Genomic DNA, 26,832 nt, shown 5'->3' on the forward strand with positions numbered 1-26,832 from the left:
AATAGTTGTAGGCTCGACAAAAATTGTAACCATGAAAAAGAGGTCAAGGTCTGATGGTCCATGCCTGACAGACATGTACACCTTACAATCAATCTATTCATTAAATATAGTTGACCTATTGCTTTAAGTATTTTAAAAGAAACAAACTTCACCATGAAAACTTAACATTGACAAATGAACTTCCAAAATGAGATCAAGGTCAGACGATACCTGCCAGACAGATGTTTACATCTTGCAATCCTTCAATACAACAAATATAGTTGACCTTATGCTTAAAAAAACAGACCTAAACACAAAAACTTCAAACTGAGCAATGAATGTGAAAATGAAGTCAAGGTAAACCAGATGCTCCGCAGGGCGCAGCTTTATACGACCGCACAGGTTGAACCCTGAACAGTTGGGGCAAGTATGGACACAACATTCAAGCTGAATTCAGCTCTAAATTTGGATTGTGATTAAATAGTTGACACAGCATAGGTTTCTGACACAGAATGAATGTGGTCTAATGAACTTAAAATATTTTTTTTGCCTTTGAGCAATTCACTATGCTGTTGAATATTAATCCTCTCAAAAAAATGTTTGAAGAAATTTTTTTTTTATTTATGAAATCTGAAATGAGAAAAATTTACCCCCCACCCTTTTTTTTCACATCCCCCTTTCCCTTTTTCCAAAACTGATCTCATTTCAAATTTCTAATCGAGTTTGCAACAATAACTACTCATTTAAATGCATCATAAAATATTAAAATGTAAAATAAAGTGCTTGTTATCACTGAATGGTAAAGATTGTTTTAATTTATCAGTTGGTAGTAAAAGTGAATATACATTGTATATTGTATAAAACAATGATTTAAGTTGATTCAACTACTATTCTGGACAAAGAAAGATAACTCCAATTGAAAATTTCTTGCTATTGCACAATATTGTGCAATTAGATATTTCTTGCTATTGTGCAATACTGTGCAATTGAAAATATTTGCTATTGCACAATACTGTGCAATTGAAGATTTCTTGCTATTGCGCAGTACTGTGCAATTAAAAATATTTGCTATTGCACAATACTGTGCAATTGAAGATTTCTTGCTATTGCGCAATACTGTGCAATTGGAAATTTCTTGCTATTGCACAATACTTAATATAATAATTTTGGATCCTGATTTGAACCAACTTGAAAACTGGGCCCATAATCAAAAATATAAGTACATGATTAAATTCAGCATATCAAAAAAGCCAAAGAATTCAATTTTTATTAAAATCAAATTTAGTTTAATTTTGGACCCTTTGGACTTTAATGTAGACCAATTTGAAAACGGGACTAAACCGGGTGCTCCGCAGGGCGCAGCTTTATACGACCGCAGGGGTCGAACCCTGAACAGTTGGGACAAGTATGGACAAAACATTCAAGCGTGATACAGCTCTGAATTTGGATTGTGATCAAATTTTTGACATTACATGGTTTTTTTTTACACAAAACAAATGTCAAGATTTTACAAATCAATTAAAGATTTCTTCTTCAAACTTTTTAAATCTAAAATTAAATAGTTGATCATGACACAGCATAGGTTTCTGACACAGAACGAATGTGGTCTAATGAACTTAAAAGGTTTTTTTTGCCTTTGAGCAATTCACTATGCTGTTGAATATTAATCCTCTCAAAAAAATGTTTGAAGAAATTTTCTTTTTATTTATGAATTCTGAAATGAGAAAAATTTAACCCCCCCCCCTTTTTTTTCACATCCCCGTTTCCCTTTTTCCAAAACTGATATCAATTCAAATTTCTAATGGAGTTTGCAACAATAACTACTCTTTTAAATACATCATAAAATATTAAAATGTAAAATAAAGTGCTTGTTATCACTGAATGGTAAAGATTGGTTGGTAGTAAAAGTGAATATACATTGTTTATTGTATAAAACAATAAAAAAAAACTTCATCAGCAACATTTTATATTGGCAAATTTCCAATGAAGTTATTTACATAAAGTTATTGGCAAATAAAAATAGAAAATGACATCATAGTCATGTCTGGCAAATTTCCAACATATATTATCAACTACTATTCTATACAAAGAAAGATAACTCCAATTGAAAATTAATTGCTATTGCACAATATTGTGCAATTAGATATTTCTTGCTATTGTGCAATACTGTGCAATTGAAAATTTCTTGCTATTGCACAATACTTGATATGGAATCCTGATTTGGACCAACTTGAAAACTGGGCCCATAATCAAAAATCAAAGTACATATTTAGATAAAGCATATCAAATAAGCCCAAGAATTTAATTTTTGTTAAAATCAAACTTAGTTTAATTTTGGACCCTTTGGACCTTAATGTAGACCAATTTGAAAACTGGACCAAAAATTAAGAATCTACATACACAGTTAGATTTGGCATATCAAAGAACCCATTTATTCAATTTTTGATGAAATCAAACAAAGTTTAATTTTGGACCCCCATTTGGACCAACTTGAAAACTAGGCCAATAATTAAAAATCTAAGTACATTTTTAAATTCAGCATATCAAAGAACCCCAAGGATTCAATTTTTGTTAAAATCAAACGAAGTTTAATGTTGGACCCTTTGGACCTTAATGTAGACCAATTTGAAAACGGGACCAAAAATTAAGAATCTACATACATAGTTAGATTCGGCATATCATAGAACCCCAATTATTCAATTTTTGATGAAATCACACAAAGTTCAATTTTGGACCCTTTTGGCCCCTTATTCCTAAACTGTTAGGACCAAAACTCCCAAAATCAAACCCAACCTTTCTTTTATGGTCTTGTGTTTAAATTTCAAAGATTTCTATTTACTTATACTAAAGTTATGGTGCAAAAACCAAAAATAAGGCTTATTTGGACCCCTTTTTGCCCCCTAATTCATAAACTGTTGTGACCTCAACTCCAAAAATCAATCCCAACCTTCCTTTTGTGGTCATAAACCTTGTGTTAAAATTTCATTGATTTCTATTTACTTATACTAAAGTTATTGTGCGAAAACCAAGAATAATGCTTATTTGGGCCCTTTTTTGGCCCTATTTCCTAAACTGTTGGAACCAAAACTCCCAAAATCAATCCCAACCTTCCTTTTGTGGTCATAAACCTTGTGTCAAAATTTCATAGATTTCTATTCACTTAAACTAAAGTTATAGTGCGAAAACCAAGAAAATGCTTATTTGGGCCCTTTTTGGCCCCTAATTCCTAAAATGTTGGGACCAAAACTCCCAAAATCAATCCCAACCTTCCTTTTGTGGTCATAAACCTTGTGTTAAAATTTCATTGATTTCTATTCACTTTTACTAAAGTTAGAGTGCGAAAACTAAAAGTATTCGGACGACGACAACGACGACGCAGACGACGACGCCAACGTGATAGCAATATACGACCAAAAAATTAAAATTTTTGCGGTCGTATAAAAACAAAACACTTCGAGACTGACATGTACATCGTAAATATTTCCATATACCAAACATAGTTGAACTTTTACTTATAGTATTAGGAGAAGACCAAAACTCAAAAATTTACATTTGACCAAGGAACCATGAAAATGAGGTCAAGGTTAGATGACAACTTGCAGTTGGACATGTTCACCTTAAAATTGAGAATGGAAATGGGGAATGTGTCTAAGAGACAACAGCCGAAGGCCCCAAATATGCAGGACCTATTGCTCATAGTACCTGAGATATGGGCGCTACCACCAAAACTTAATCTTGTTCACTGATTCGTGAAACAAGGTAGAGGTCAAATGAAAACTGTCTGAAAGGCATCAGGACCTTGAAAGGTACGCACATACAAAATATAGTTATCATATTACTCATAATAAGAGAAAATTTAACATTACAATAAAATGTTAAATTTTTTTTTCAAGTAGTCACTGAACCCTGGAATGAGGTCAAGGACAATGGACATGTGACAGACAGAAACTTCATAACATAAGGTATCTATATGCAAGGTATGAAGCATCCAGGTCTTCCACCTTTTAAAATATAAAGCTTTTAGGAAGTAAATTAACCACTGCCGCAGATCACTATCCCTTTGTCAATCTTTCTGCGACAAAGGTTGCAGGCTCAACAAAATACTGTACTTATTTCTAAGATACAATGATTCAGTTTCGAAGATTAGTTGTACCTGTAGAAACAATATGACAAGTGGAATATCACATCCTAATTACTACCTTAAAGGAGTAGGGGCATCAATGCAGTTTCTGCCAAAGAAATAAAATTGTTCGAAAACTGTTTATTTATGCAGTTTTCCATTGTTATTTCAATTGTGGGAACATGAACAGCCAAGAAACAAATGTGCCTGTTTAAAGTCAGGAACCTCCAGTCTTTGTTAGTCTAATGTGTTTTTAAAAATTGTGGTTCATGTGTATGTTTCAGAGTTAAGTTTTGAGAGCTTTCCACATAACTACATAGTTTTTTTGGTGCAAAACTGAAGTCCCCCTACAGATGCAGGATTCTCTTGCTGTGTTGAAAACCTTTTTGGTGGCCTTGGGCTGTTTTCTGCTCTTTGGAAGAGACATCTCTTTACACATTCCCTGTTTCCATTCTCTATTCAATTTCTCATGACTGAATATAACTTCTTTCCCCATAGTATATAGGGTGTGTGCCTACAGATATTTAAATATGATTTAATAATAAGTTGATGGCTTTGAACTTGCTTCCAGTAACTGCTAGTGATCTAAGATCTGTACTTTATGTGTTTTGTCTTTTTGTTGTGTTTCTTGCTGATCTGATTAGTCAAGCTCTTCGAAATTATTTTTACAGTTTGTTCTTATGTTGTGCTTTTAAAACACTGTTCCAGGTTAAAGAGTTCAGTGCTTGCATATATAATCGACCCTACTACATTCTTTAAGCGTCATTCCAAAGTCAGGAGCCTGTATTTTAGTAGTTGTTGCTATCTGTCTACCATATTAATTTTAGCATAGATCAGATTATGTTTTCTCTTTAAATTTGTATTACATTTTGTCATGTTATGGTGTTTTTATAGCTTTATATATAGTATGGTTTAGATCATTACTGAAGACTGTAAATGTTACATGTTCATTGTAGTTGTTAACATTCTTGTTCTTTGATCTCTGGTGGATAGTTGTCTCATTGGCAATCATATTCACATCTCTATATTATATCAGAATCTTAAGTAAAACTGTCACATGACATCATCACCATAACAAACATATTATCTAAAATATTTTATTTATCCACAAAAATGCAGATTTAGATTGCACTACAGTTTCATGTAAAGAGACTATATAAGCTTAACACAGCAAAATCATAAAGCACTTACAAAATATTTACAATGTCAATGTATGCTTACAGGTATAACATAATGTTGCATAATTTTGGCAATACTGATGAACTGATAAACTGCTGCAGTTTGTAGTAATGCTGTAAGGCATATTTTGATTCATTTGAGTTAATAGTGAAATGAAAGCAAGTGTTGATGACTAATATACTTTCGAAATGTAAATTACGTGCACCCACTACTTGTACTTTATCAACAAGGGGATGTACTTCAAGAAATTGATTGATCTCCAATAAATAAAACATTTATCATTTTTTCAAAGAAAAATATTATTTACTAATTATTCTGTCTTTTTTTTATTTTGATTGAATACTTCCATTACAAACCAAAAAGAAATAAACTGAATTCCTCCTTTCATTCTAAAAATTATATTCTCTTTTCTTAAATAGCATGAGTAGCAGCAAATTTTTATTCTGATAATTTTGGTTTTACTAAATGTTTATAGTTCTTGAGGATGAAGTCTCCTTACATAATTCAATATATAAACTCTAAACATAAATGAATGTGGCATCACATTTTCCTCCCTTTAACCTTTTATCATATGGAAAGAAATTTGTGTGAGGTTTTTGTGTCAATTTTATGAACTTTTATCCTTATCTTTAAAAAATACACCAATAAATTGGTTGTTTTAATAAATTGTGTATAAACACACCAAACAAAAAATATTTTATATAAAACAACAAAACATGAAAATAAATATTTCTTCTTTATATATGTACAATTTTTCATCAACATGAGAACCAACAAAAAAATGTTTCAAATAATGTCTTGCACAAGTTCTGTAAAATACCCAAATGTCCATCCAAGCTTAAACTTTTTCATCGTATTCCTTATAAATAATCAATTTATGATTCAAGCCAATGTATGCAAAGCACAAGAAATCTCCCTTTAAAAAAAATGTCCATTCATATGGATTATCTACTTTCTATAAAATATACAGTACATACTCTTGCTGTTAATAACAGTAGTCTTTAGCTCTAATGGTAACTATGTTTGATGAACAAGAACAAGACAAAATTTGAAATATCTTAAACAAGGAATGAAATTTATTACGATTGCTGCCATTTGTTTTGTCAATTTTATAAATACAAAGTGATTTTGTACAATGAATGAAATCTGTTGACTCAGATGATAATTTCAAGGTATAACAATAATTTGCAACAAAGATATATGTAATGTTATAACTGTACACCATGATAATGAACAACAATGTTAACAATCACTATTTACATCCATATAATAATTCATTCCTTTGATACCAATGCTAATACATTGAATTTAACTTAATTGTACATTCAAATTTATTATTGTTAGAAAAATCTAGTTAAGATTCAAGTTACATCAGTATATTTTACCACTGTTCAACTTTATAAGGAGACTTAAGATAAACTCCGATTATTACAAATAATATGAACTATTGAATAGTGTCATTATTATGATAATTTGAAAACAATCTTCCATATGTAAATGATAAAAATTAAATGCATAAGACTTCATAAAAATATTAAAACCTGAAATGATGACATATGGCACTTGTATCTTAAAGAAACAACTTAAAACAAATGAAATAGTCTTAAAAGTATTTCTCACTAAAATCTTCTTCAATAAAAAATGTACCATAAAAAAAATCAAATAGTACATCTTGTTTAAAGTTTATAACCACTATAATCATGTACTGTCTATAATACAGATTTTCTTTTTACAAAGAACGAAAAATAAATTTATAGTATTTAAAAATTCAGCATGTTCAAGACAACAAAGGAATATACAATGTATACAGTAAATATACAAACAGATTTTTTTTTCAATAATTAACCCTTTTATATTTTAAAACAAATTTTCAAAACTTGAGATTCAAAACAATTTGTTCTAAAATGTACATACTTTTAAGTTACTGGGGGAAAAAAACAATATGCACAACAAATGTTTTAGGAAAATCCTTTAACCGATTTGGCAACTGCAAGGGTGCTTTTGAACATGCATGGATTTTTCAATGCTGTTTAAAGAATATTCTATTATTTTGCAACAGTAAATTGATTATCAGAAATCTCAAATACTACTTACAGGTTCATTTACATAGGTCAAGAAAATCAAAAGTAAACAAATCTGAATTTTCATTCAATATCTTATTGTCAGCAGTACATGTTAAAACAATTTTTTCTTTAAATTTCTCTAAATTAAAAATAAAAGCTAAAACTAGTAAGTAAGGATATTTGTTCAATCTTAACAAAAAGAAATAATAGTAACATCCAATAACATTGTTTTGCATATTTTTGTTCAGCATTCCCTAAAAAAATCATTGATCTGTAGATCTATATATTAATGTTCAAAGAATATATAAATTACACCATTGAAAATCGTCCATCATCTTGGAAATCTTTTGACTGTTTTCCTGACATTGATTTCAGTGTACTTTTAATACTACCCAGCAATGAAGACGAAGAATTCTTTTCTTGATTTGATTTAGTCCCAGATATTGAATTTGATTTTGTGGCATCCATTGAAAGACTGTTTCCCTGCTCCATTAATTCTCTCTCTGATCCATTACTCAGAGTATCAGATGAATTCATCATGAACTCCCAATCCTCTGATATTGGATCAAACTGAATGAAGGTAGACGATGTACTAAAACGGTTCTTATTTGTTTTACCAGCATTACTTTCCCGATCTGATAGAACAGATATTGGATCTACATCTGGTTTACGTCTACGGACAACTTGTTGTTTCTGACTCTCAGAGTCAGATTTTGTACTTTTGACCTGATCAATGTTAGTAATTCCCATTCTTCTTGAATCACGACCACCTGTCATGATAGAATCGATAACATCAAGTCGGTTGTCGTGAATAAGGGGATCTGTATCTTTAACTGCCACACGATATGATGAATTCCTAGCAGGATTATCATAACCTGTCCCTAATGCAACTCTATATGACTCTGTTCGACATTGTTCATTAGTGTTTAAAGCAGATGTACTATGATTCTCTCGGACATTTGTTTTCACTGATATTCTGTCTTGTGGCACTGGGTCACTTCGATTTAATCTTGGACTTGCCTTGTTTACATAATTTGTCTTTTTTGACTGTTGTTCAGGTTTAACAGGTTGTTTTTGATATTTTCCTTGGCTATGCTGTGAGACTGCCAGTTTTTTGTCTATATTCATAGGTTGTGTTTTTCGATGACCTGTAGAAGGGGACGGCTGCTTTGTTTGCTGAAGAGAACTTTGCGATGGCTGCTTGTTTCTCTGATCTTTACTCTGAGACTGTCTGCTACTATGAGACAACTGACTTGTTTTGACAGCATCGGCTGATGATGCATAGAGTGGGTTATATCTACCTTTACCTGAACCTCCAGGATGTCCTTGATATGACTGAGAATGTGACAGAGTTTGTTGATGATTAGAGTACTGTGATGATGGATGTTCTTTAGACTGATTTCCAGTTGTAGGATATCCTTGATATGACTTAGAATGAGATAAAGACTGATGATCAGCTGGCCGATGTAACAATGAGTGGTCTGTAGACTGACCTCCAGTTGTAGGATGTCCTTGATATGACTGGGAATGAGACAATGTCTGTTGATTATTTGACCTTTGTGATGGTTGTTGATCTTTAGATTGGGAGATCATTTGATTAGTAACATTAACTCTTGGGGTCGTTGATCTTCTGCTCATATTATTAAATGAGGGATAACTTGAATTTTCATTCATTGCTACTCTATAAGAACCACTTCTTGCTGGATTTACCATGGCAACACGATAAGAGTCAGTTCTGCTTGACACTGCAGCATTAGAAGGATCTGAATCGTCTAAATGATTTAAATTAACAACAGGATGTGATTTATTTCCTATTGAATGTCTTTTATTACTGACATTGTCATTTTGAATTGCATTTTTCATATCAGTGGGGAATGACTGAGAGGTATGCATACGTTTTTGCTGATATTCAGAATGTTTATATGAGACTGGTGATTCTTCAAGATGAGTGGCACTATTTGGCATCCCTGCAGATGATGTATATGGAGTGGATGTAAAAAATGGAGTAGAAATCATTTCACCAGAAAAAGTCTTGAATGGTGTTTGTATATCACCTGTTGTGCTATTGAATGAAGAAGTGTTGGTTGTTATAGCTACTGTTTCCATGGTAGTACTAAGATTTGAATTGTCAATAGACTCACTGTATTTGTTGGTTGTATCCATTAATGAATCAACTGAGCCTGTGGGAGTAAGAACAGCAGGGATGTCCATATGTGACAGATTTGGAGAACTACAATTACTTGTTCTGCTAACATATGTTAAACTATCTGCATTACTTAAGTCAGAGCTAATAGAATTTATACTTCCTGAAAAACTAGAGAAAAATGTGGAATTTTCAGACATATTGTCTTTCATATTCATTTTTGGGTTGCCAGTGATGGCAAAACTACTTTCTTTCACTGTGTTTGTTTCTGTTAATTGCTTTCCACTTGGTGTATAACTAGAATCCATTTTACCAAATCCAGGCTTCACCACCAACACTGGCTGATATTTAATTGGTAAATCATTTGATTTTGTTTCTATACAATCATTAGCAATAGGGATAGATAACATGTAGCTAGAGTTATCTCCCATCTTTTCAAGCTCTTCTTTAGAAGCACTTTTAGTTTCTTCTTTTGGTAACTGTTGGTCTGTTCCCTTTTCCGGCTGAATGTTTGAACTAACAAAATTTAATGTAGGAGAAACATACAAAGATTTCTTAGGCTGCAAAGAATTATTACTGTTTTTCAAAATGCTAGATAAAGTTGACTTAGTTTCATCCTTTTTGTTACATCTTGGCCAGGATTTTGTATATTCAGAATTGTCTTTAGTTGACAAACACTGTCTTGGTAATGTTCTGCAATCATGTATTTCAGGTCTACTAAAGTTTAATGTTGACTGATCTGAATTGATGGTAAAAACTGAGATTCCATCCATGGAGGACCCATCTTGAAAACTCTTTCCTTCAGAAATTTGCGAAAATGAGAAAGAGTTTGATGGTCCAGGATTTGGAAAGTTCTGATTCAAATCAACAGTTTTACATGAATCTTTGTTATATATATTCATAGTAGGACTGGTATCATCTCCTTTTTCCAGAATTGAATCATCATCACTTGTAAGTGTGCATAATGAAGGAATTCCGAGAGCAGAAATTTTTGTCTTGTCCTCAACCCTCTGAAAAAATGTCTCTTGGTCGGTATCTGAGAACATAGAGTCTTGTCTACTGATACCTCCTGGAGAAATGTCTGTGGAATGAGATTTAGAATTGACAGAAGACATAGAACTTGTCCTTTTAGGTGGTTTTGGCGGTGTGACTTTATTGAGTGTTTTACAGTTTGCATTCTTTTTTATTCCAGCATGCTTGTCCAAATCTGGGTTATGAATAACACTGTCAAAACTACATACACTATGAGAATCCTTGCTATGTGAAAGTTCATCTTCATCAACCAGAGTCGCACTACTTTTTCGTAATCCACTATCATTGTGAAATGAGGTATAGAAGCCTTCTTGGTCTACAGAATATTCAGAACACTCTTCATCTTCGAAAGTTCTTGGTTTCCTTCGCGAAGGAGACATCATCAGATCTAAAGCTTCAATGTTTTGCTTTGTTAGTTTAGTTAAGGAGTTCAATGTTTCAGCACTACTAGTTGATATTTCATCTCTATGAGCAGCTCTGATAGCTAGAGATCGTAACCATAGATCAGTGTCTAGTTTTCCTTCCTGTATTGATGTGCCGTCTGTTATTGTACTTCCTCCATCACCAATATAACCTTCATTTGTATCAGTGCTTCCCCTACAATAACAAAATATACATTCATAACACTATATATTGACAAGGACTAAATCAAAATCTAACTATATCTTCACAAAAGATGTGTATTGTCTCCCTTTACTTTTCAACTATGTGATCAGTTTTTAATAATTAAAAGTGAGGTTCAGAATTTATGTGCATATTTCTTTGAATTTCTCCCAAATCTTTTGGGCTTGTTCTTCAAATGTACTTGCTGTAACCACAGCACATTATGTTATATTAGGAAAAGTTATATCATCAAAATCATGTTAAATAATAAAATTTGGATGTGACATAATAAATTCACATTTCATTTACATATGAAACATCTGTGAAATGCACAATCCCAAAGTTACATTTCACAAACCTGTGTTATATCCATATCATCAAGGCATTTAAAAGTAATGATCCAGATATGATTTTGTAATCATGCAAGATCCTTATTGGCAGTCAAGGTCATGAAACACCTTTGAAGTAGATACTTTGACCTTGTGACCAGACATTCTGAATTTCCATTTAAGAAACACCCTTTTGTAGAATAAATATCATTCTAGATGTTTCAAAGCTATGAGAAAAGACTACTTGGATAACACTTCAAAGACATCAAAGATCCAGACAAAAAGTGATTCAAGATGGACATTGGAAAGATTGCAGCCGTGAAATGAATATTCAAAAAGTTTGAGGCAGACAATTGGATAGCAGGATTCCTCAATAACACTACCAGTTCTTCAAAGTCTCGAACTCCATGTACCTTTTTATCAGATTTATGATAATTGTTTTTTTTTTAAATTATAAATAGAAATTTTAATGTAGTTGAATACAGTTATGGGTACTCATATTCTATTTTTTAATGTTGAATATTTAAAAGTGCAAAGGCAAGAAGAAAAATTATTAATAGTTAAAATGTTATTTTCAATTCCTAAAAGTACTTTTATTAGCTGTAATGGGTGTAATGTATTTTTGTACCTGTCATCCTGAGGTAAAGGTGAACCACGACCAGAATCTTGTCCCAAAGAGATCTGAGATGTTTGATGTGGAATGATATCAGACTTGACATTATCAGAGTCTAAAGAATGTCGATTACTATTGGTGCCACTCCAATGACCTAAAACATAGCAAGAAAATTATTGTAAACAGTTTGATCAAAATATCTTGAAACATATTGCTGAATAATTTTCAGGTTACAGTTGCCTTCTATCTTCTCTAGTTTTGCACAAAACACAAAAACAGGTTCAAAATTCTGTAATTCAGTGGTTGTCGTTTGTTTATGTATTTCATGTTTGTTTTTGTTCATTTTTTGTATATAAATTAGGCCGTTAGTTTTTTCGTTTGAATTGTTTTGCATTGTATTTTCGGGGCCTTTTATAGCTGACTATGTGGTATGGGCTTTGTTCATTGCTGAGGGCCGGGTGGTGACCTATAGCAGTTAACTTTTGTGTCATTTGGTTTTTTGTGGAGTGTTGTCTCATTAGCAATAAAACCACATCTTCTTTTTTTTACACCAAATAATCATTGTTGTTAATTTTTGTCAAATTTGGCCCATTGGTTTCAGATGAGATATCTTTGTAGAGTGGACGGACAATGTGAGATGTCGTTAATCAAGTGTTGGTAAAACCAGCCCTCTGGGAAAGGTGAGCTAAAAATGTAGAAGACCCTTAGTTTGTAATAAATAATGTATATGCTTTTCCTTGTGTTACATGATTTCAAATTGATGGACAGGAAAGAAAGTCAGCTTCCTGTTTTAAACAATATAGTTTACCCACTTAATCATTAAACATGCATTCTTTACTCCCACCAGCAAGAGAGATTAATTCTTGTGTCATGTTTTTGTAGTTGTCACATCTTTTTTTCATCATTTTAAATGTTTTGATCTAAAATCAACATTCATATAAAAATCTTTATGAAAAATAACTTCATAGGGGTGGGTGGGGGGTGGGGGGGGGATAATTTTTTGCAATTTCTTCAGTGAATGGAAGGTAACATGTGCAAAATAAACTATAAATGAAAAAATTGTTCATTGAAAAAAGACATGTTTTCATAATTATTAGCAGTGTCATTACATATGGACTACTCAAAAATGTTCACGAACAAACAAAACAAACAAAAGCAGTAACCAACACAAGCTTGAATGATTTTTTACAAATTTCATATTCAGTTTCTGTTTCGTCCTCAATATCTTACCAGAAGATGACTGTCTATCCTCCTTTGATCTTCCTTTGTTAATCTCCCTTAGTTTGACAGAACTTGTCCAGTCTTTGGGCAGATATTCCCATGGAGATTCAGATCTTCTTGTCTGCCTCCTTGGCAAGGTATTACTTTCATTACAATAGTAACTACCTGGACCAATATTTCTCCTCATTTCAGCAGTGGTGTTATTAAATACACCATCAGGCATACTTGGCATTTTAGAACGTGCTAAATTTGACCTGGCCATATCATCATTGAAGTCTATTGCATCTAAATCTAAAGACTTTGGTCGAGGTCGAGGTTTATCATTGTTTAGTGTTTTAGCATTGTTTCCATTGACCAGTATTTTGATCTTGTTGCTAATGATACTGGATCTTTTCGTTGAACGTGATATTCTACTTGCACATGTCCCATTACTAGCCAGACTTAATGAGCTACCATGGGCATTTATATTGCTAACAACTGACTGTCTTTTTTCGTGGGGTTTGTATAATCGTACACATCGAGGTAGTGATTTTGAACGTTTACATGGCAGGAACTTCATTATTTTTCTTTCCTTCATTAAAACTTCTTCCTCAATTCTATCTTCAATCTTTGCATCAATTTCATCAAAGTATTTAGCCATGTTTTCATCCCTCTCTACTTGATCAACTGCAACATCTAAATCATCAAACAAATAATCTTTAACATCGTGACCACTTGTACTTTTTCTTTTTCTTTCAAACTTTTCTATTTCCTTCATTATATCTTCAGGTACACCAGAAATACTTTTTCTTTTCTTTTTCTTCTTTGCATCTTCCCTTTCAATATGTAGCAGTGCTTGCCTAAATGATTCCATTTTTTCAAAGCTGTGTCCAGATGTGTTAATAGAAACTTTTTCAGAAGGTGGGAACCTAGGAACATCATATGGTTTTTCTTTTTCCTGGTCCTTCTTTTCTTCTTCTGTATATAATTCATCCAAACTTGTGATAGTTTTTGGTCGAGTTTTCAGCTTTTTGTACTTTTTCTCAAACGTAAATACTGACTGCATCTGTAGAAAACAAGGTCATTGTGTTAATCAAAGAACTAATTCCACTTTCTCTACCATGAGGTAATAGTGTTTGCTTCACTGTTTTGCTTTTTGTTTTTTTCTTGTGTTTGTAGTGATTTTGTTTAATTTATTGATACATTTCCATAAAGTAGGTTAAATGCTGCATGTGGAGCAAGATCCGCTAACCCTTACTTGCACTTAAGATCATCACCCATATTTTTGTGGGTTTCATGTTTGAAGCGCCCATAAATGAAAAGACAGAATTATTACAATCAATGAACTAAGTATTCAGTTTTATTATTTAATATTGTCTTTATCCACCATTTTCACCAAGGTTTTGAGCACATATACTCACGACGATTAGATCATCAGTTTTAATGTACAATTGTTGTAACTATAATGTGTCTGTACAGGTGTCATATTTATAGTAATATGGTCTTTTTCTGAGTAATGACTAATTTTGTCAGGATAGATTATTTTTTATGGTTATGTGTTTATTTTCTATAGAATATATTTAATGTAAGCAGTTAACAAACTGACTACCAGTTGCCTTTTCTCACAAAATATCTTACAAGTAAAATTGATTTGCGAGTTATACTGAAATGTCTATTACTTTTAATCAATTTTTCTTTGAATATTTTAGACTTAAATTCTATTATGCTGTAATTCATGTTTCATGACACTGTATTTGACTACATGAGTTTATAAGAAAAGTTTGATTTCTTGTTAAATGTGTTGAGATTCGCTAAAATAACTAATACAGTTTGTACCATGTCTAGTATTTTATTAAACCATTAAACTAAAAAAGAAATGTGAAATGTAAAAGTGGCTTTTTCACAAGATAAAAGATTTAAAACTTGAAGGAAGAAGGATATATATCAAATTCAAATCTGGAAAATATCTAAAAATGGCAATGATAACAAAATTTAACACTGATATTTTTAGAGTCACTGGGAAGTAAATTTTCAATAAAGGTGCATACAATAAAATTGAGAATGTTATTCATTAAATAAAATTGTATTTATAGGTTTCCATTGAATTGAGATTCATGTTGCTGTAAAGTAGCATTTGTTTGGATTTCACAACATCCTTTTTTAACTGTTTGAAAGAACTGTATGTAAAACAGCTACTTCCTTCTAATTTCTTTTAGGTGATGTGAAATCCAAACAAATGCTATAGATACTTTTGACTAAATTAAATCAGTAATATAATTGTTTGATAATTGTTTTATATAAGATTGGTGTGACCTTAAGACCTGCAACCATTGCTATGTATTAATTCTAATGGAAGGGGATGGCAAGATTGATAAATTCCTATTCCCAAAAATACAAATGTGTACACTTCAGTTGTGCCAAGGCTGTGTTAGTGTGAGATCATTTTGACATTCATTGTTAACTGTGCTTATTTTACAGCAAAATGAATCTCAATTTAATGGTAACCTATAAATCCAATTTTATTTGATTAAATATGCATAGTATAGACCAATATATCAAATTAACTTTAACATATTCTTTTATACCAGTTATTCATCAGATTTTTAATCAAAACTTGGTTAAACTTATTATAAGCCTATATAGGCAATGCTGTTAAGTGATTTGTTTTGTGGAGTTTAAATTTGGCTATTTCTAGTTTTATTTTTCTAAATTAATCTTAAATTCTTTGATAAATTTAAGCACAAAAAAACTTCACTCACTCACTGAACTCATAAAATGACAACATTTAAAATAGAGAAAAACTGGTAAACTGACACAAATTGACTTGTGCAACTGCTACATCTTTAATACCAATTTATTATTTGTGCGAGTGGTTTTGTTTCTTTTTCTTCTAGCAATTTCTGTGGGACTGTGCTCATTGTTAAAGATGATGAACTAAATGATGAACTCCAAATGTTGCCTTTAGCATCATTATAATATTGGGATCTTTCAATTTGACAATTACACCAGTTGTTTTTTTTACTTAATATGACTATCTGTTCCATAAAGTTGAAAAATGTGAATAATATTTCGAATATACATAAGCATTTCAAGGAAAATCATGTAATTTGTTATTTTTTTTTCTCTAAACTACTTACTCAAGTTTTACATATTATATGAATGTTTATTGCTGTATGATGTCACACCAATGTTAGATTTAAGGTCTATTCATGCAAAGGTGCGTTTTGTCACAATCTTTACAAATATATAGATCTTCTAGGTCACAAATAATCGAATATACATCTTTGATCCTTTACTGAATGTTCAAACAGACAGAAACATGATCCACCCAAATACCAATGTTCAATTATTCTATAAGTAAAAACTCTGGTCTCACTTTTTATCTTACATTTTAATCATTTCACAAGGGAAAATTAAGTTATTGATAAAAATCATCAATATCCACTAGTATTATATATAGTTTCCAATCTGTTTGTTAAATTGTATTTTAGATATTATAGTGCTTTTATTCATTTATACAGCTTTAGGTAATGTCATAACCAAATTACATCCTTTCAAAAGAATATATTTCAAGTATCAAAAGTTGTACAAACTAAAAAAAGATATTTTACAACTATAATTTTTGAAAATAGAAAAGGAAATTAAAACAAAACAAAACAAAATCCATTGCATAGCCAGAAATTACAGAAACATAGGATCTTTATAATCTACTTTTAGGCCATGTAAAAATATAATAACTTCGGATATCATGTGCAACCAAATTTTTAACTTATCCTTGTTTTTGCCATCGAAGGAGAGAGAAAACTTATCTACTGTTCATTTTCACAATAGAGAGTGAAAAAGTAAAACAAAAATATTCATCTGTCCATTTTAACTTTCTTTAAAATAGATGAGAATTTGCGATTTTGACTACCCATGAAGGTCTTGCACCTTTGGTTTGGCAATAATGAAGCTTATAATGTATACCTTTCTTGGCAGATTGAGATCAGGCGTTCTAACTTTATGTTCATTAAGAACAACTGGCCATATCCTGAATAAGCTTTCCGTACATAAGCCATCTTTCCTGTACAAGTCGGCCCCTCTAAGTTTACAGGCTGGTGTTTGATTAGCAGCATGGTACCTGTCTGATATACAATGTGGTCGACTGTCTTCTGTCAACAAGTTTATTTCAAATCCATGTTTGGCTGTGTGATGGTCATCGACTCGACTATATGCAGAGAGGTCACCAATAGCTAGAAAAGAAAATTTCAATCATCAGTTAAGTTTGCTATTTAAACGGAACATGTGGTAAAAGTTATTAAATCGTATTTTCATCAATAAACAAGTTTTAAACTCGAACAGTGATTTCAATATTTTGTCTCTAGCAAAATAATGATGCATTTTTTTTTTAATGAAGAATTTTACTATATTAATTCACTAGATTATTCTGCAGAAATTTTATCAATAGAATTCAATAGCTGTTTCATTATTAAAATTGATATTAACCTTGTGTCAACTAAAGAAGTATTGATGACTATTTGGTAATGTTTTATAAAGCAAAAAAATCGTGATAATTAATGGTATTCTATCATTTTGTATTGATTGTGTATTGTTAAATTTGACAGTTTATTATTTTATAGCCAGGTGATACAAAGAACAATATACTATTCTTATTTATTTCATGTTAACAGCCATTTGTCAGGCAAAGTATGACCTAAACGAAGCAAGGGGGTCTAGAATCATAGTCTACTATAAATCAGATTTTCCTTAGGGTTTAATTAGGCTTTCACCTGAAATCAAATTCCCTGTAAATTAAGAAGCTTTTACAGATAAAATTAAAATTGTTGACAAAATTAATGATATCATTGAAATGCCCAAAATAACTTTTATGTATTTTGATAGACAAACTTGGTTAAGTTATGGGAGGATTTAATTACCTTCTAGAAAGAGCAATTAAATAATTTGATATTTTCATTATGCTGGTAACTTGCAATATCTAAGCTATCTATACACCTTATAGCTATTTGGAAATCTGTTCAGCTTGATTTTTTTAACATCATACAACAATCACTTTTCCATTGAGGCATCAGATATTTTCTATTATGACATCCAAATTTTACAGAAACTTTTATGATGTCCATTAATGGTATTCAAATAGCGATAAGTACACGTATAAGTCCTGTATCATCCAAAATGTGCAATTTTACAGCAATTTCCTGTATCTAAAGCACCTAGCTCATTCAAACTGTTTTGAAAAAAAGAATTGTTGTAGAGTGTATACCCAGTTTATATTGACCCTCAGAATCCTTCTGTTCCAGTATCAGACACAGACAGTATACCAGGTTGACACAGATTATACAAGTTTGTAACATACAGTTTTATATTTACACAATCAATACTATTTTCCTAATATTGGATGGTAGATATTTATATTGGTAGCAGACTGACATGTCCAAACAAAGTTAGATAATTACATATATATTGTAATAATAGTGTATAGATAGTTAATTATTTATACAAACTGATTTGAATTTTAGTATTAATCTATTTAATCATTATGTTGATCCTGTTTCAATATTCACCATGTAATGAATTTAAAATGCTTGAACTTTATTTTTAATATATCCATTTAAAAAAATATATACAAAAACTGCATAAATCAATTTTCAATAAGTTTAGAATGCTGATCAATGTTGATATAAGCAGTTTTCATGGAGTTCTAAGCAATTATTGCTTTAAAGTATCAATTTTCTCTATCGATTGAAAGTTGAATTGCATAAAACATATATTATGACAAATATTTTCATAAAGTCAATACATGCATGTTGAAGTCACATTGGAGTCCATTAAATATGTATAATCCAATTGTATGGATAGATAAAATACCTGTTCTCCTTTTAACCTATTGTAATTTCGCAAACAAACCACTATTAAAACACAAATTCTATTTTTGAAAAAAGTGTACAAGTACAAAAAAAATGCAAAAATAAAGCCAATAAAAACTACCAAATGAACAATCTAGCAACTACAGGAATTTCATGTTGCATGTTACTACTGCATAATTAATGGAATGTGCTCTATGAACTTATAAATGATTATTAATTCGCTCTGTTAGTTTTAGCTTTACAAAGATTGTGAACATAGAAAGCAACAAAAAAAAAAAAGGTTGACCAAAAGAAATGACTGCATGCAGTAATAGAACAAAGTTGAGTCAAGTTTAGCTGAGGGTTTTGATACTGTTGCTGGCCTATTAATTAGCTTAACTCATTTTAATACTTTATACTATTAAAGTTTGTACACAAATTATTACCAATGATAATCAATAATGATTATTTACTAAGTGACAAAGTACATTTGTAAATATAAATAATGATTATTCACAATCAGTACAGAATTAATACTAATGTTAGTTCTGAAGTTCATCAATACATAAAGCAATTTTAATTATGAAAAGGAAACAAATTTAATGGTATTAACTCATGTATTCTTTAACCCAGTGGAATAAAAGGCAAAATAATTGGAATGAACAAATGATTGATTACAATGTGCTGATCCAAAATGTGATTAATAAAAGGCATGACAAATTTTGATATAATGAAGAATGGACATAAGATAAAAAGGCATAACCAAAAAATAAACTATCTATTTAGTAGTCCCAAGTAATTATGTTACTATTTCTGTTAAGAGCAAGTAATAAGATCTGAAAACCATCTTAAAACCATAAAGACATTAACTTGTTTATATATATTATGAACTTTTGATATTCATTAAAACTTCATAAAGACAAGAATGTATGGGATGAAATGTCTCGCTGGCTTTACTTTATGCTGATAGATATAAGAAGATGTAGTATGGTGCCCATCTGTGTAAATAAGGTCCAGTTTAGGTGAATCCTGCCTGAGAGACATGTGACATGTATCCCATATACATGTACCAAACATGTTTATCCTATATTTCATAAGAAATTATTTCACATGACCAAAAAACAAACTCTACAGTAAGTCACTTAACCATGAAAACAAGGTCAAGGTGACAGATATAAACTTTGTAAAATAAGGCTTCTGCATACATTTAGGTAATATGTTGTATAAAGTATCCCGGTCTTCTATACCTTGTGTTAGATAAAGCTTTATACAAAATTTGCTGTGGTCCTTGTTGCTGCTGGATAGTGATTCCTTTAAATCACATTCTGCGACTTTCTTTGCAGGCGTGTTATGACTGTGTTTGAATTTCACTAAAATTTTATTAATTTGCTCCGTAACTTTTATCCTTAAATAGTTGTACAGAATATTCTGGTTAATTATGTTTTCAAATAATCTGAAAATTTTTGACAAAACACCATACATACCATAGGAGCAGTAAAAGTTATCCATTATGTAAATCTAATTATCTGTGTCCGATTAGGTCACAACTCTGCATTATGGTCTCATATTCAGTATACCCTACAAGGTATCGACCCCCAGCCAATTTGAGTTATGTATATTTAATGGACAGTTATTGCACTGTGTCATGTGTAAAGTTACAGTTAATTTTACCTCATGGTTTGGCTTAGGTTTCATATGGACTTAAGATTACTTACAAACAGTGACATGTACTTCATTAACCTGTAACTTAATATAGGGTTCCAAATTAAAAAAAACAACAATATAACCATGATAAATGTGTATGTATTTCTTAATTTGCCAACACATATCAGTGTTCTTGTCAGTTGGAAATTGTTGGTTATATATTGCCCTGAGCACTTAAAAGTTTCCTTACACAATGAAAAAGACTCCATGATCATCAATATGTACATTTGTAAGTAAAGTAATCAAACCAATAAAGCAAACCATACAAATGAATACCATTCTTTTTATTCAATATTTATAAAGTAATTGACCCTTGAGTGTCAGACCTTCAGACTGTTTTACAATTTTACTGGTCAAATTAGAAGTTTTATCATAGAACTATTAAAATAAAATCAATGTTTTGGTAAATACTATCAAGGGAACATTGTGTTTCCAAAGGCATGTGCTGTCTAACCAACAACTATACCATGCACATGTCTTACATTGTGCATCAAGACAGTGTGACACACATCACTCTTTATTAATATCTGAATATAAAGTTGTCAAGAAACATTATTGATATTCAATGTTTGCAGGAGAAGTGTGTCCAGTGTTGTCAACACAACATGAGACATGTGACAAACAATAAAACTGTCACTGACACTGGTCCACCTGTCCATCAAGGTAATGTTACCATAGTCCAGGTAACCCACAACTTTCAATACAGCCGACTGTGTCTTCAAAATATATTCAACCCATTCTTTTATACTGATATTTAATATCCAAAACTGCATTTGCCATCATGGAAACATCTGTGTTGAAGATATAAATTGTTTCCATGATCATCCATAAGTGCTAGTTTAATTCAAGCCATTGTATTTCAACAAAGACTATGATGAAGCCTTTCATTATGATTTTAATACACAGTAAATTTATAGCCTGTTTGAAAGCATCAATACTTTATCAGGGATAAAAATAAAAGATGGAATTACATTTATATCAAAAAGACATTAATGCATCAATTTTAAAATAGGTTATATATTGAATAATTGTAATTTGTGTTCTTAATAAGACTATACTAGGCAACTAACAGTTTTGTCATGATAATTTTGAAGAACGATTTCATGGTTACAGTCGGTTTCCTATAACATTTTTTTATATCAAAAGTATGAGGTGTGATTTTTTTTTCCATAGTTTTCTTCTCACGAGTTGTTGCCATTGTTCTTTTTCCAGTTTCAGCAAACATGGCACCAAACATAATAAATAAAGAGGGAGTAATTTCAATACAGAGCCAATAAATGCACATAATAATGCCTCTGCAGAGCTTCTGAATTAAAGGGTAATTGTTTCATCACAATTCCAATTGTTGTTATTATTGTTGCCACGAACAGCTCCCTACACATTATGTCAGTGGTATAAACTGTCAAATTATAAATATGACATGTCATAATTGTTGTCACACAGAGCTACCAGGTTGGCTACTTTAATTTAAGTGGTTTAATTGATTTTACAACCATATCTTTACATGGTTCATTACATGATAATTATCTTTGATTATGCAACATTAAATCATATGGAATAATTTTCCATTGATTTTTTGATTGATGTTCTCATGTAATGGCTCCCAGTTTTGGCTACAAATTAATTAGGAAGATGCTCAGATAATAAGAGAAAATGAATGCAAGCATTGCATGCAATGGTCTCCTAATAAAGCATATCAGATCTGTAAAGTAATAGTATGGAAAGTATTATGTATCAGTAAATGTTGAATGTTTGTATGTTGGCTTGCCCATCATTTAAAATGGCTTCTTTTGTAGAATAATTTGATTATTACAATGTATTAGTGGCTTTCATCACAACTGTACGGTTGCCTATGATTACTTGCGTCCATTTGATTTGAACTTTGGTGGAAAGTTGTCTCTTTGGCAATCATATCTCATCTCCTTATTTTTATACTAATAGCAGAGAAGCTGCTAATAACTATTTTAAGTCATTGGTTCCATCTGACAGGAGATCAAACCCACTACCTCCTGCACTTGAGGTGAGCAGCATCAAGGCCACAGAGGCAGTGATCAACAGAAAGAGACCACAGAGGCAGTGATCAAACAGAAAGAGGATGAGTTACAGATTCCTCAAATGCTCACACTTTAGAACTTATCACTGTTAAGTTACCACATCTGTAGTCAAGGGGGGGGGGGGGGGGGGTCCAAGGGGTTCTTATGAACCCCCTCTTTAAAAATATTAGCACTGTTAAAGTCGACATTCTGTTTGAATTGCAACTGTATAAGTTAAGTATGATTGCTTCGCTAGTCCATGTAACCCCCCAACCCCCCTGGAAATATTCCTGGCTACGGTCCTGAGCTACTAACCAAATATGAAGTCATTCTGTTCTGTAGTACTGGAGAGATGTGTGACAAACAATATTAAGATCAATTTCTATATATTAAAAAAATTTCAAATTTAATTAATGAATGGCTATTATTTATTTTGAATTTATTGAACCATAAAACTAATTTTTGACTCTTCACATTGAATAATCCGCGAAGCGGATTATGTGAAATGTGGAGAGTCAAAAAATAGTTTTATGGTTCAATAAAATCAAAATAAATTATTGCCATTCATTATAAATAAATTTCTATCAAAAATAAGGCTCAAAGAACTTTTTATATTATATATATTAACAATAACAACGTACATACATGTTGGCGTGTGAATACACAACGTCAGAGTGGGCGTGTCGCCATCAAAATTGACAACATTGAAAATAAAACTAATAATTTTAACCAATCAGAAGACAGTCAATACACCAAATTTATTTATTTGGCAATAAAAATATGTTGATCAGTCCTATTTGAATTACCTTATACATATTGGTCCCATTTTGTTTGTTTTGTTCATAAATGACCTTCCATTACACATCAAAAACTGCCATACAGACTTGTATGCTGATGACACAACTATGCATACATCAGGAAAGACTATTGCTGATATGCAATTAAAAGTACAAGATGATCTCCAATGTGTTGAAAAATGGTGTCATGAAAATAACATGTTCATAAATTCAGATAAGACGAAATGCATGGTTATAGGTACAAGACAAAGGCTGCGTTTAAATCAAGCAGACCCAGTTCTGACTATTGAGAATAATATTCTTCAAAAATCATCAATTGAAAAACTTTTAGGTGTAAGAATTGACTCTAATCTGTCCTGGACAGGCCATATTAATTACTTATGTTCATCTATATCATCTAGACTTTATTTACTCTCTAAAATCAAGAAATTTCTAAATATTGATCTAAGAAAATTATTTTATAATGGTTATATTCTCCCACTGATAGATTATTGTTGTATTATTTGGAGTGGTTGTGCTAAAAATGAGCTAGTCAGAATAATAAAATTGCAGAAAAGGGCTGCAAGACTTATTTTAGATGCTGATCCACTTTCATCATCAGCTCCACTGTTTAAACAGCTTGGATGGATGACAGTAGAGAACAGAATCTCATACCACAAATCTGTTTTGATGCAGAAATGCCTTAAGAATGAAGCCCCTGTATATCTCACTGAAAAATTTAAAGATATGCCAGAAATAAACCAATATTGTTTGAGAAATGCCTCTTGCAAAAATTTACAAGTTCCAAAAGCCAAAACAGAGCTGTATAAGAAATCTTTTATATATTCAGGATCTATTTTATGGAATAACTTACCAATATCCCTGAAAAAATCAACCTCAAGTACAAACTCATTCAAAAAAGATTTAAAAAATTACTTGTTGGAACATTAAGAAGCTGTGCGATTTTATATGCATAATAATTTTCTCACACTTAATCAAACTTATGATATTGTTGATGGCAATACTATATATGTCATATATGAATTTGTAACTTTTACCTGTTTTGAAAATTGTATATTTCATAACAATTTTTTATTGCATTATTCATGTATGTGTGTTTGTTTGATATTTTGTAATTGTTTGTTATATGTCATTGTATTTCATGAGGGCCTCAGGGAAGATTAGCTTTATAGCCAACTGTGTAACCCTCTTTAAATAAAGAATTATTATTATTATATTATTATTATAAAGATTGGACTATATTTGACCTAAAAGATCAGATAATTTCCACTTTAAACTGATTTTGTAGTCATACTTATAATATACAGTTTCTAAAAATAACACTCTTATCCAAGTTATCTTTACAGAATAGTACTTCTGAACAAAAGAATATGGTTTTATTTCAACCATAAGCCAATGACTCACTAATAATCTGGTATAAGATGTTTGTCTTTGGAATTATTCCTTTAAAGAAATTGATTTATTATGAAAACAAAAAAAAGTGCTTAATATAAGTAATCCATTCAAATGTCCCTCCTGGTTGTAGCAGTCACATAGTTCTGTTTTTTGTCTATCGTCTTTGATCAAGCATTTGCAGATTATCGTATATCAGTAGTCTGCCCTTGTGTCAACTCTTTGTATTTTACTTTCAAATTGCCCTTGGACGACACAGACATAAAAAAAAATCTTTGATATCAGCCTAGTATAAAACATATAAATATAAGCTCAGGTGAGCCTAATTTCACCAATAATTTAGATTGATGTTGTACCTCTACCGACAAAACTTTTTCTAAACAATAAATGAACAGTGGCTGTTAAAAATTAATACCCATGTAAATTTAACAACTCTTTTTGATGGATTAATATAATACTGGCTCTGAATTTCGCTTTCTTGTTTTTCACTTTTTCTTATTTTAATGGATCGTTTTTGTTCTTCATATTTTTTTTTCATTTTAACATGCAATAGAACTAATCTTGCAAACAATATGGTTTATAAAGAGGTGCCAGAATTCTATGGATTTTTCTTTTCTTTTTACAGTGCCCTTGGTAAATATAAACCTTGCACCTAATGCATTTCCAAGTTTAAATGTTAAGAACTGATCAGGAACAGTGATTTTGATCTGTGCTGGTTATATTATGGCTCCGTACTGACATTTTGACTTTTAGAAGGACAATAGCATGTCACCTCCTGTATGGGGTTTAATCCTTCCATAATCCTTTAACTGCTGAACTAACTTTACCCTTAACATTTAACAACTTCGTGTAAATTTCATTCAGCTTTCATTACTCCATTTCTTCATTATCACGTTCATGATGCTCTGGCGTGTTAAATTTGATGAAAGGTAAAAAATTAAATGTTTTTTATTCATGAGTATAGCATTACATGTATAACTTTTTCATTACTTTATAACAAAGACCCATTTTTAATTAAAACAGGATAGAAAACTAATCAGAATTACCAAATGCAGTCACAAATTGCAGTTTAATTCCATGGAAACTGGTCCAATTAAGTGTTTAAAATTGCAGGTCAATCACTGACACAACAGAGAAATACAAAAGTTCTTTGCTAGTCTTAAGACTTCATTGAAAGCAAGTTACTGGAGCAAACAGTCACACAATACATTCATTTCAAGTATCCTTAATTGATTTGATCTTATCCAAACTACAAATGATAGGTCAACAAAAGAGAAACTCAAATACAAACTGTAATATGTTTACCTTTAGAGATGACGCCTTCTGAAATGTACATAAAGTTTTAAAACAATGCGACTTGTGAAGGTTTTAGGCAGACATTGACCTAGAATGAAAGAATGACAAGCATCAGGGTTGTCAGAAACTTCCTGAGAACTAAATCTTCAATGCCAATAGCTCCTTATAAGAAATCACTGTATCATATACAAAGCTTAATAATACTGCAATTTCTATCATTCTGTCCTATAAACACACTATCAAACTATTTAGATCCCTTCAAAACATTTATAATCATACAGTCTCTAAGATTCTTTATCATTTTTTGATTTTCTGTCCATTTTCCCCCAAAAAATAGACAAATAATTTTACTGTTTTACACTACTTACGTTACTCAACATTGTTTTGTAGCATGAATATAAAGTCTGGTGAATATATTATTTGGAAAATTGCATAGAAGATTTCTGCATGAATTTGTTTAAGAAAGTTAGTTGCAGGCCATGATTTTCCTCCTTGGAGATGATCTT

The 26,832-nt window shown here is 31.2% G+C and overlaps 1 protein-coding gene across 1 annotated transcript in view; it reads right to left on the minus strand.

Moving 5' to 3' along the window:
- Positions 1-5,182: 5,182 nt before the first annotated feature.
- LOC143047201 (uncharacterized) overlaps positions 5,183-26,832 on the minus strand; it is a 31,722-nt gene continuing 10,072 nt past the window's right edge. Inside the window, exons 2-5 of the mRNA XM_076220201.1 lie at positions 17,228-17,493; positions 13,292-14,327; positions 12,077-12,215; positions 5,183-11,113 (exon numbers count right to left, since the gene is read on the minus strand). Coding sequence (XP_076076316.1) covers positions 7,651-11,113; positions 12,077-12,215; positions 13,292-14,327; positions 17,228-17,493 — 4,904 coding nt within the window. The 3' untranslated portion in view covers positions 5,183-7,650. The remainder of the gene's footprint in view (positions 11,114-12,076; positions 12,216-13,291; positions 14,328-17,227; positions 17,494-26,832) is intronic.

The sequence above is a fragment of the Mytilus galloprovincialis genome, chromosome 10, assembly GCF_965363235.1.
Source record: "Mytilus galloprovincialis chromosome 10, xbMytGall1.hap1.1, whole genome shotgun sequence".
Taxonomy (NCBI): domain Eukaryota; kingdom Metazoa; phylum Mollusca; class Bivalvia; order Mytilida; family Mytilidae; genus Mytilus; species Mytilus galloprovincialis.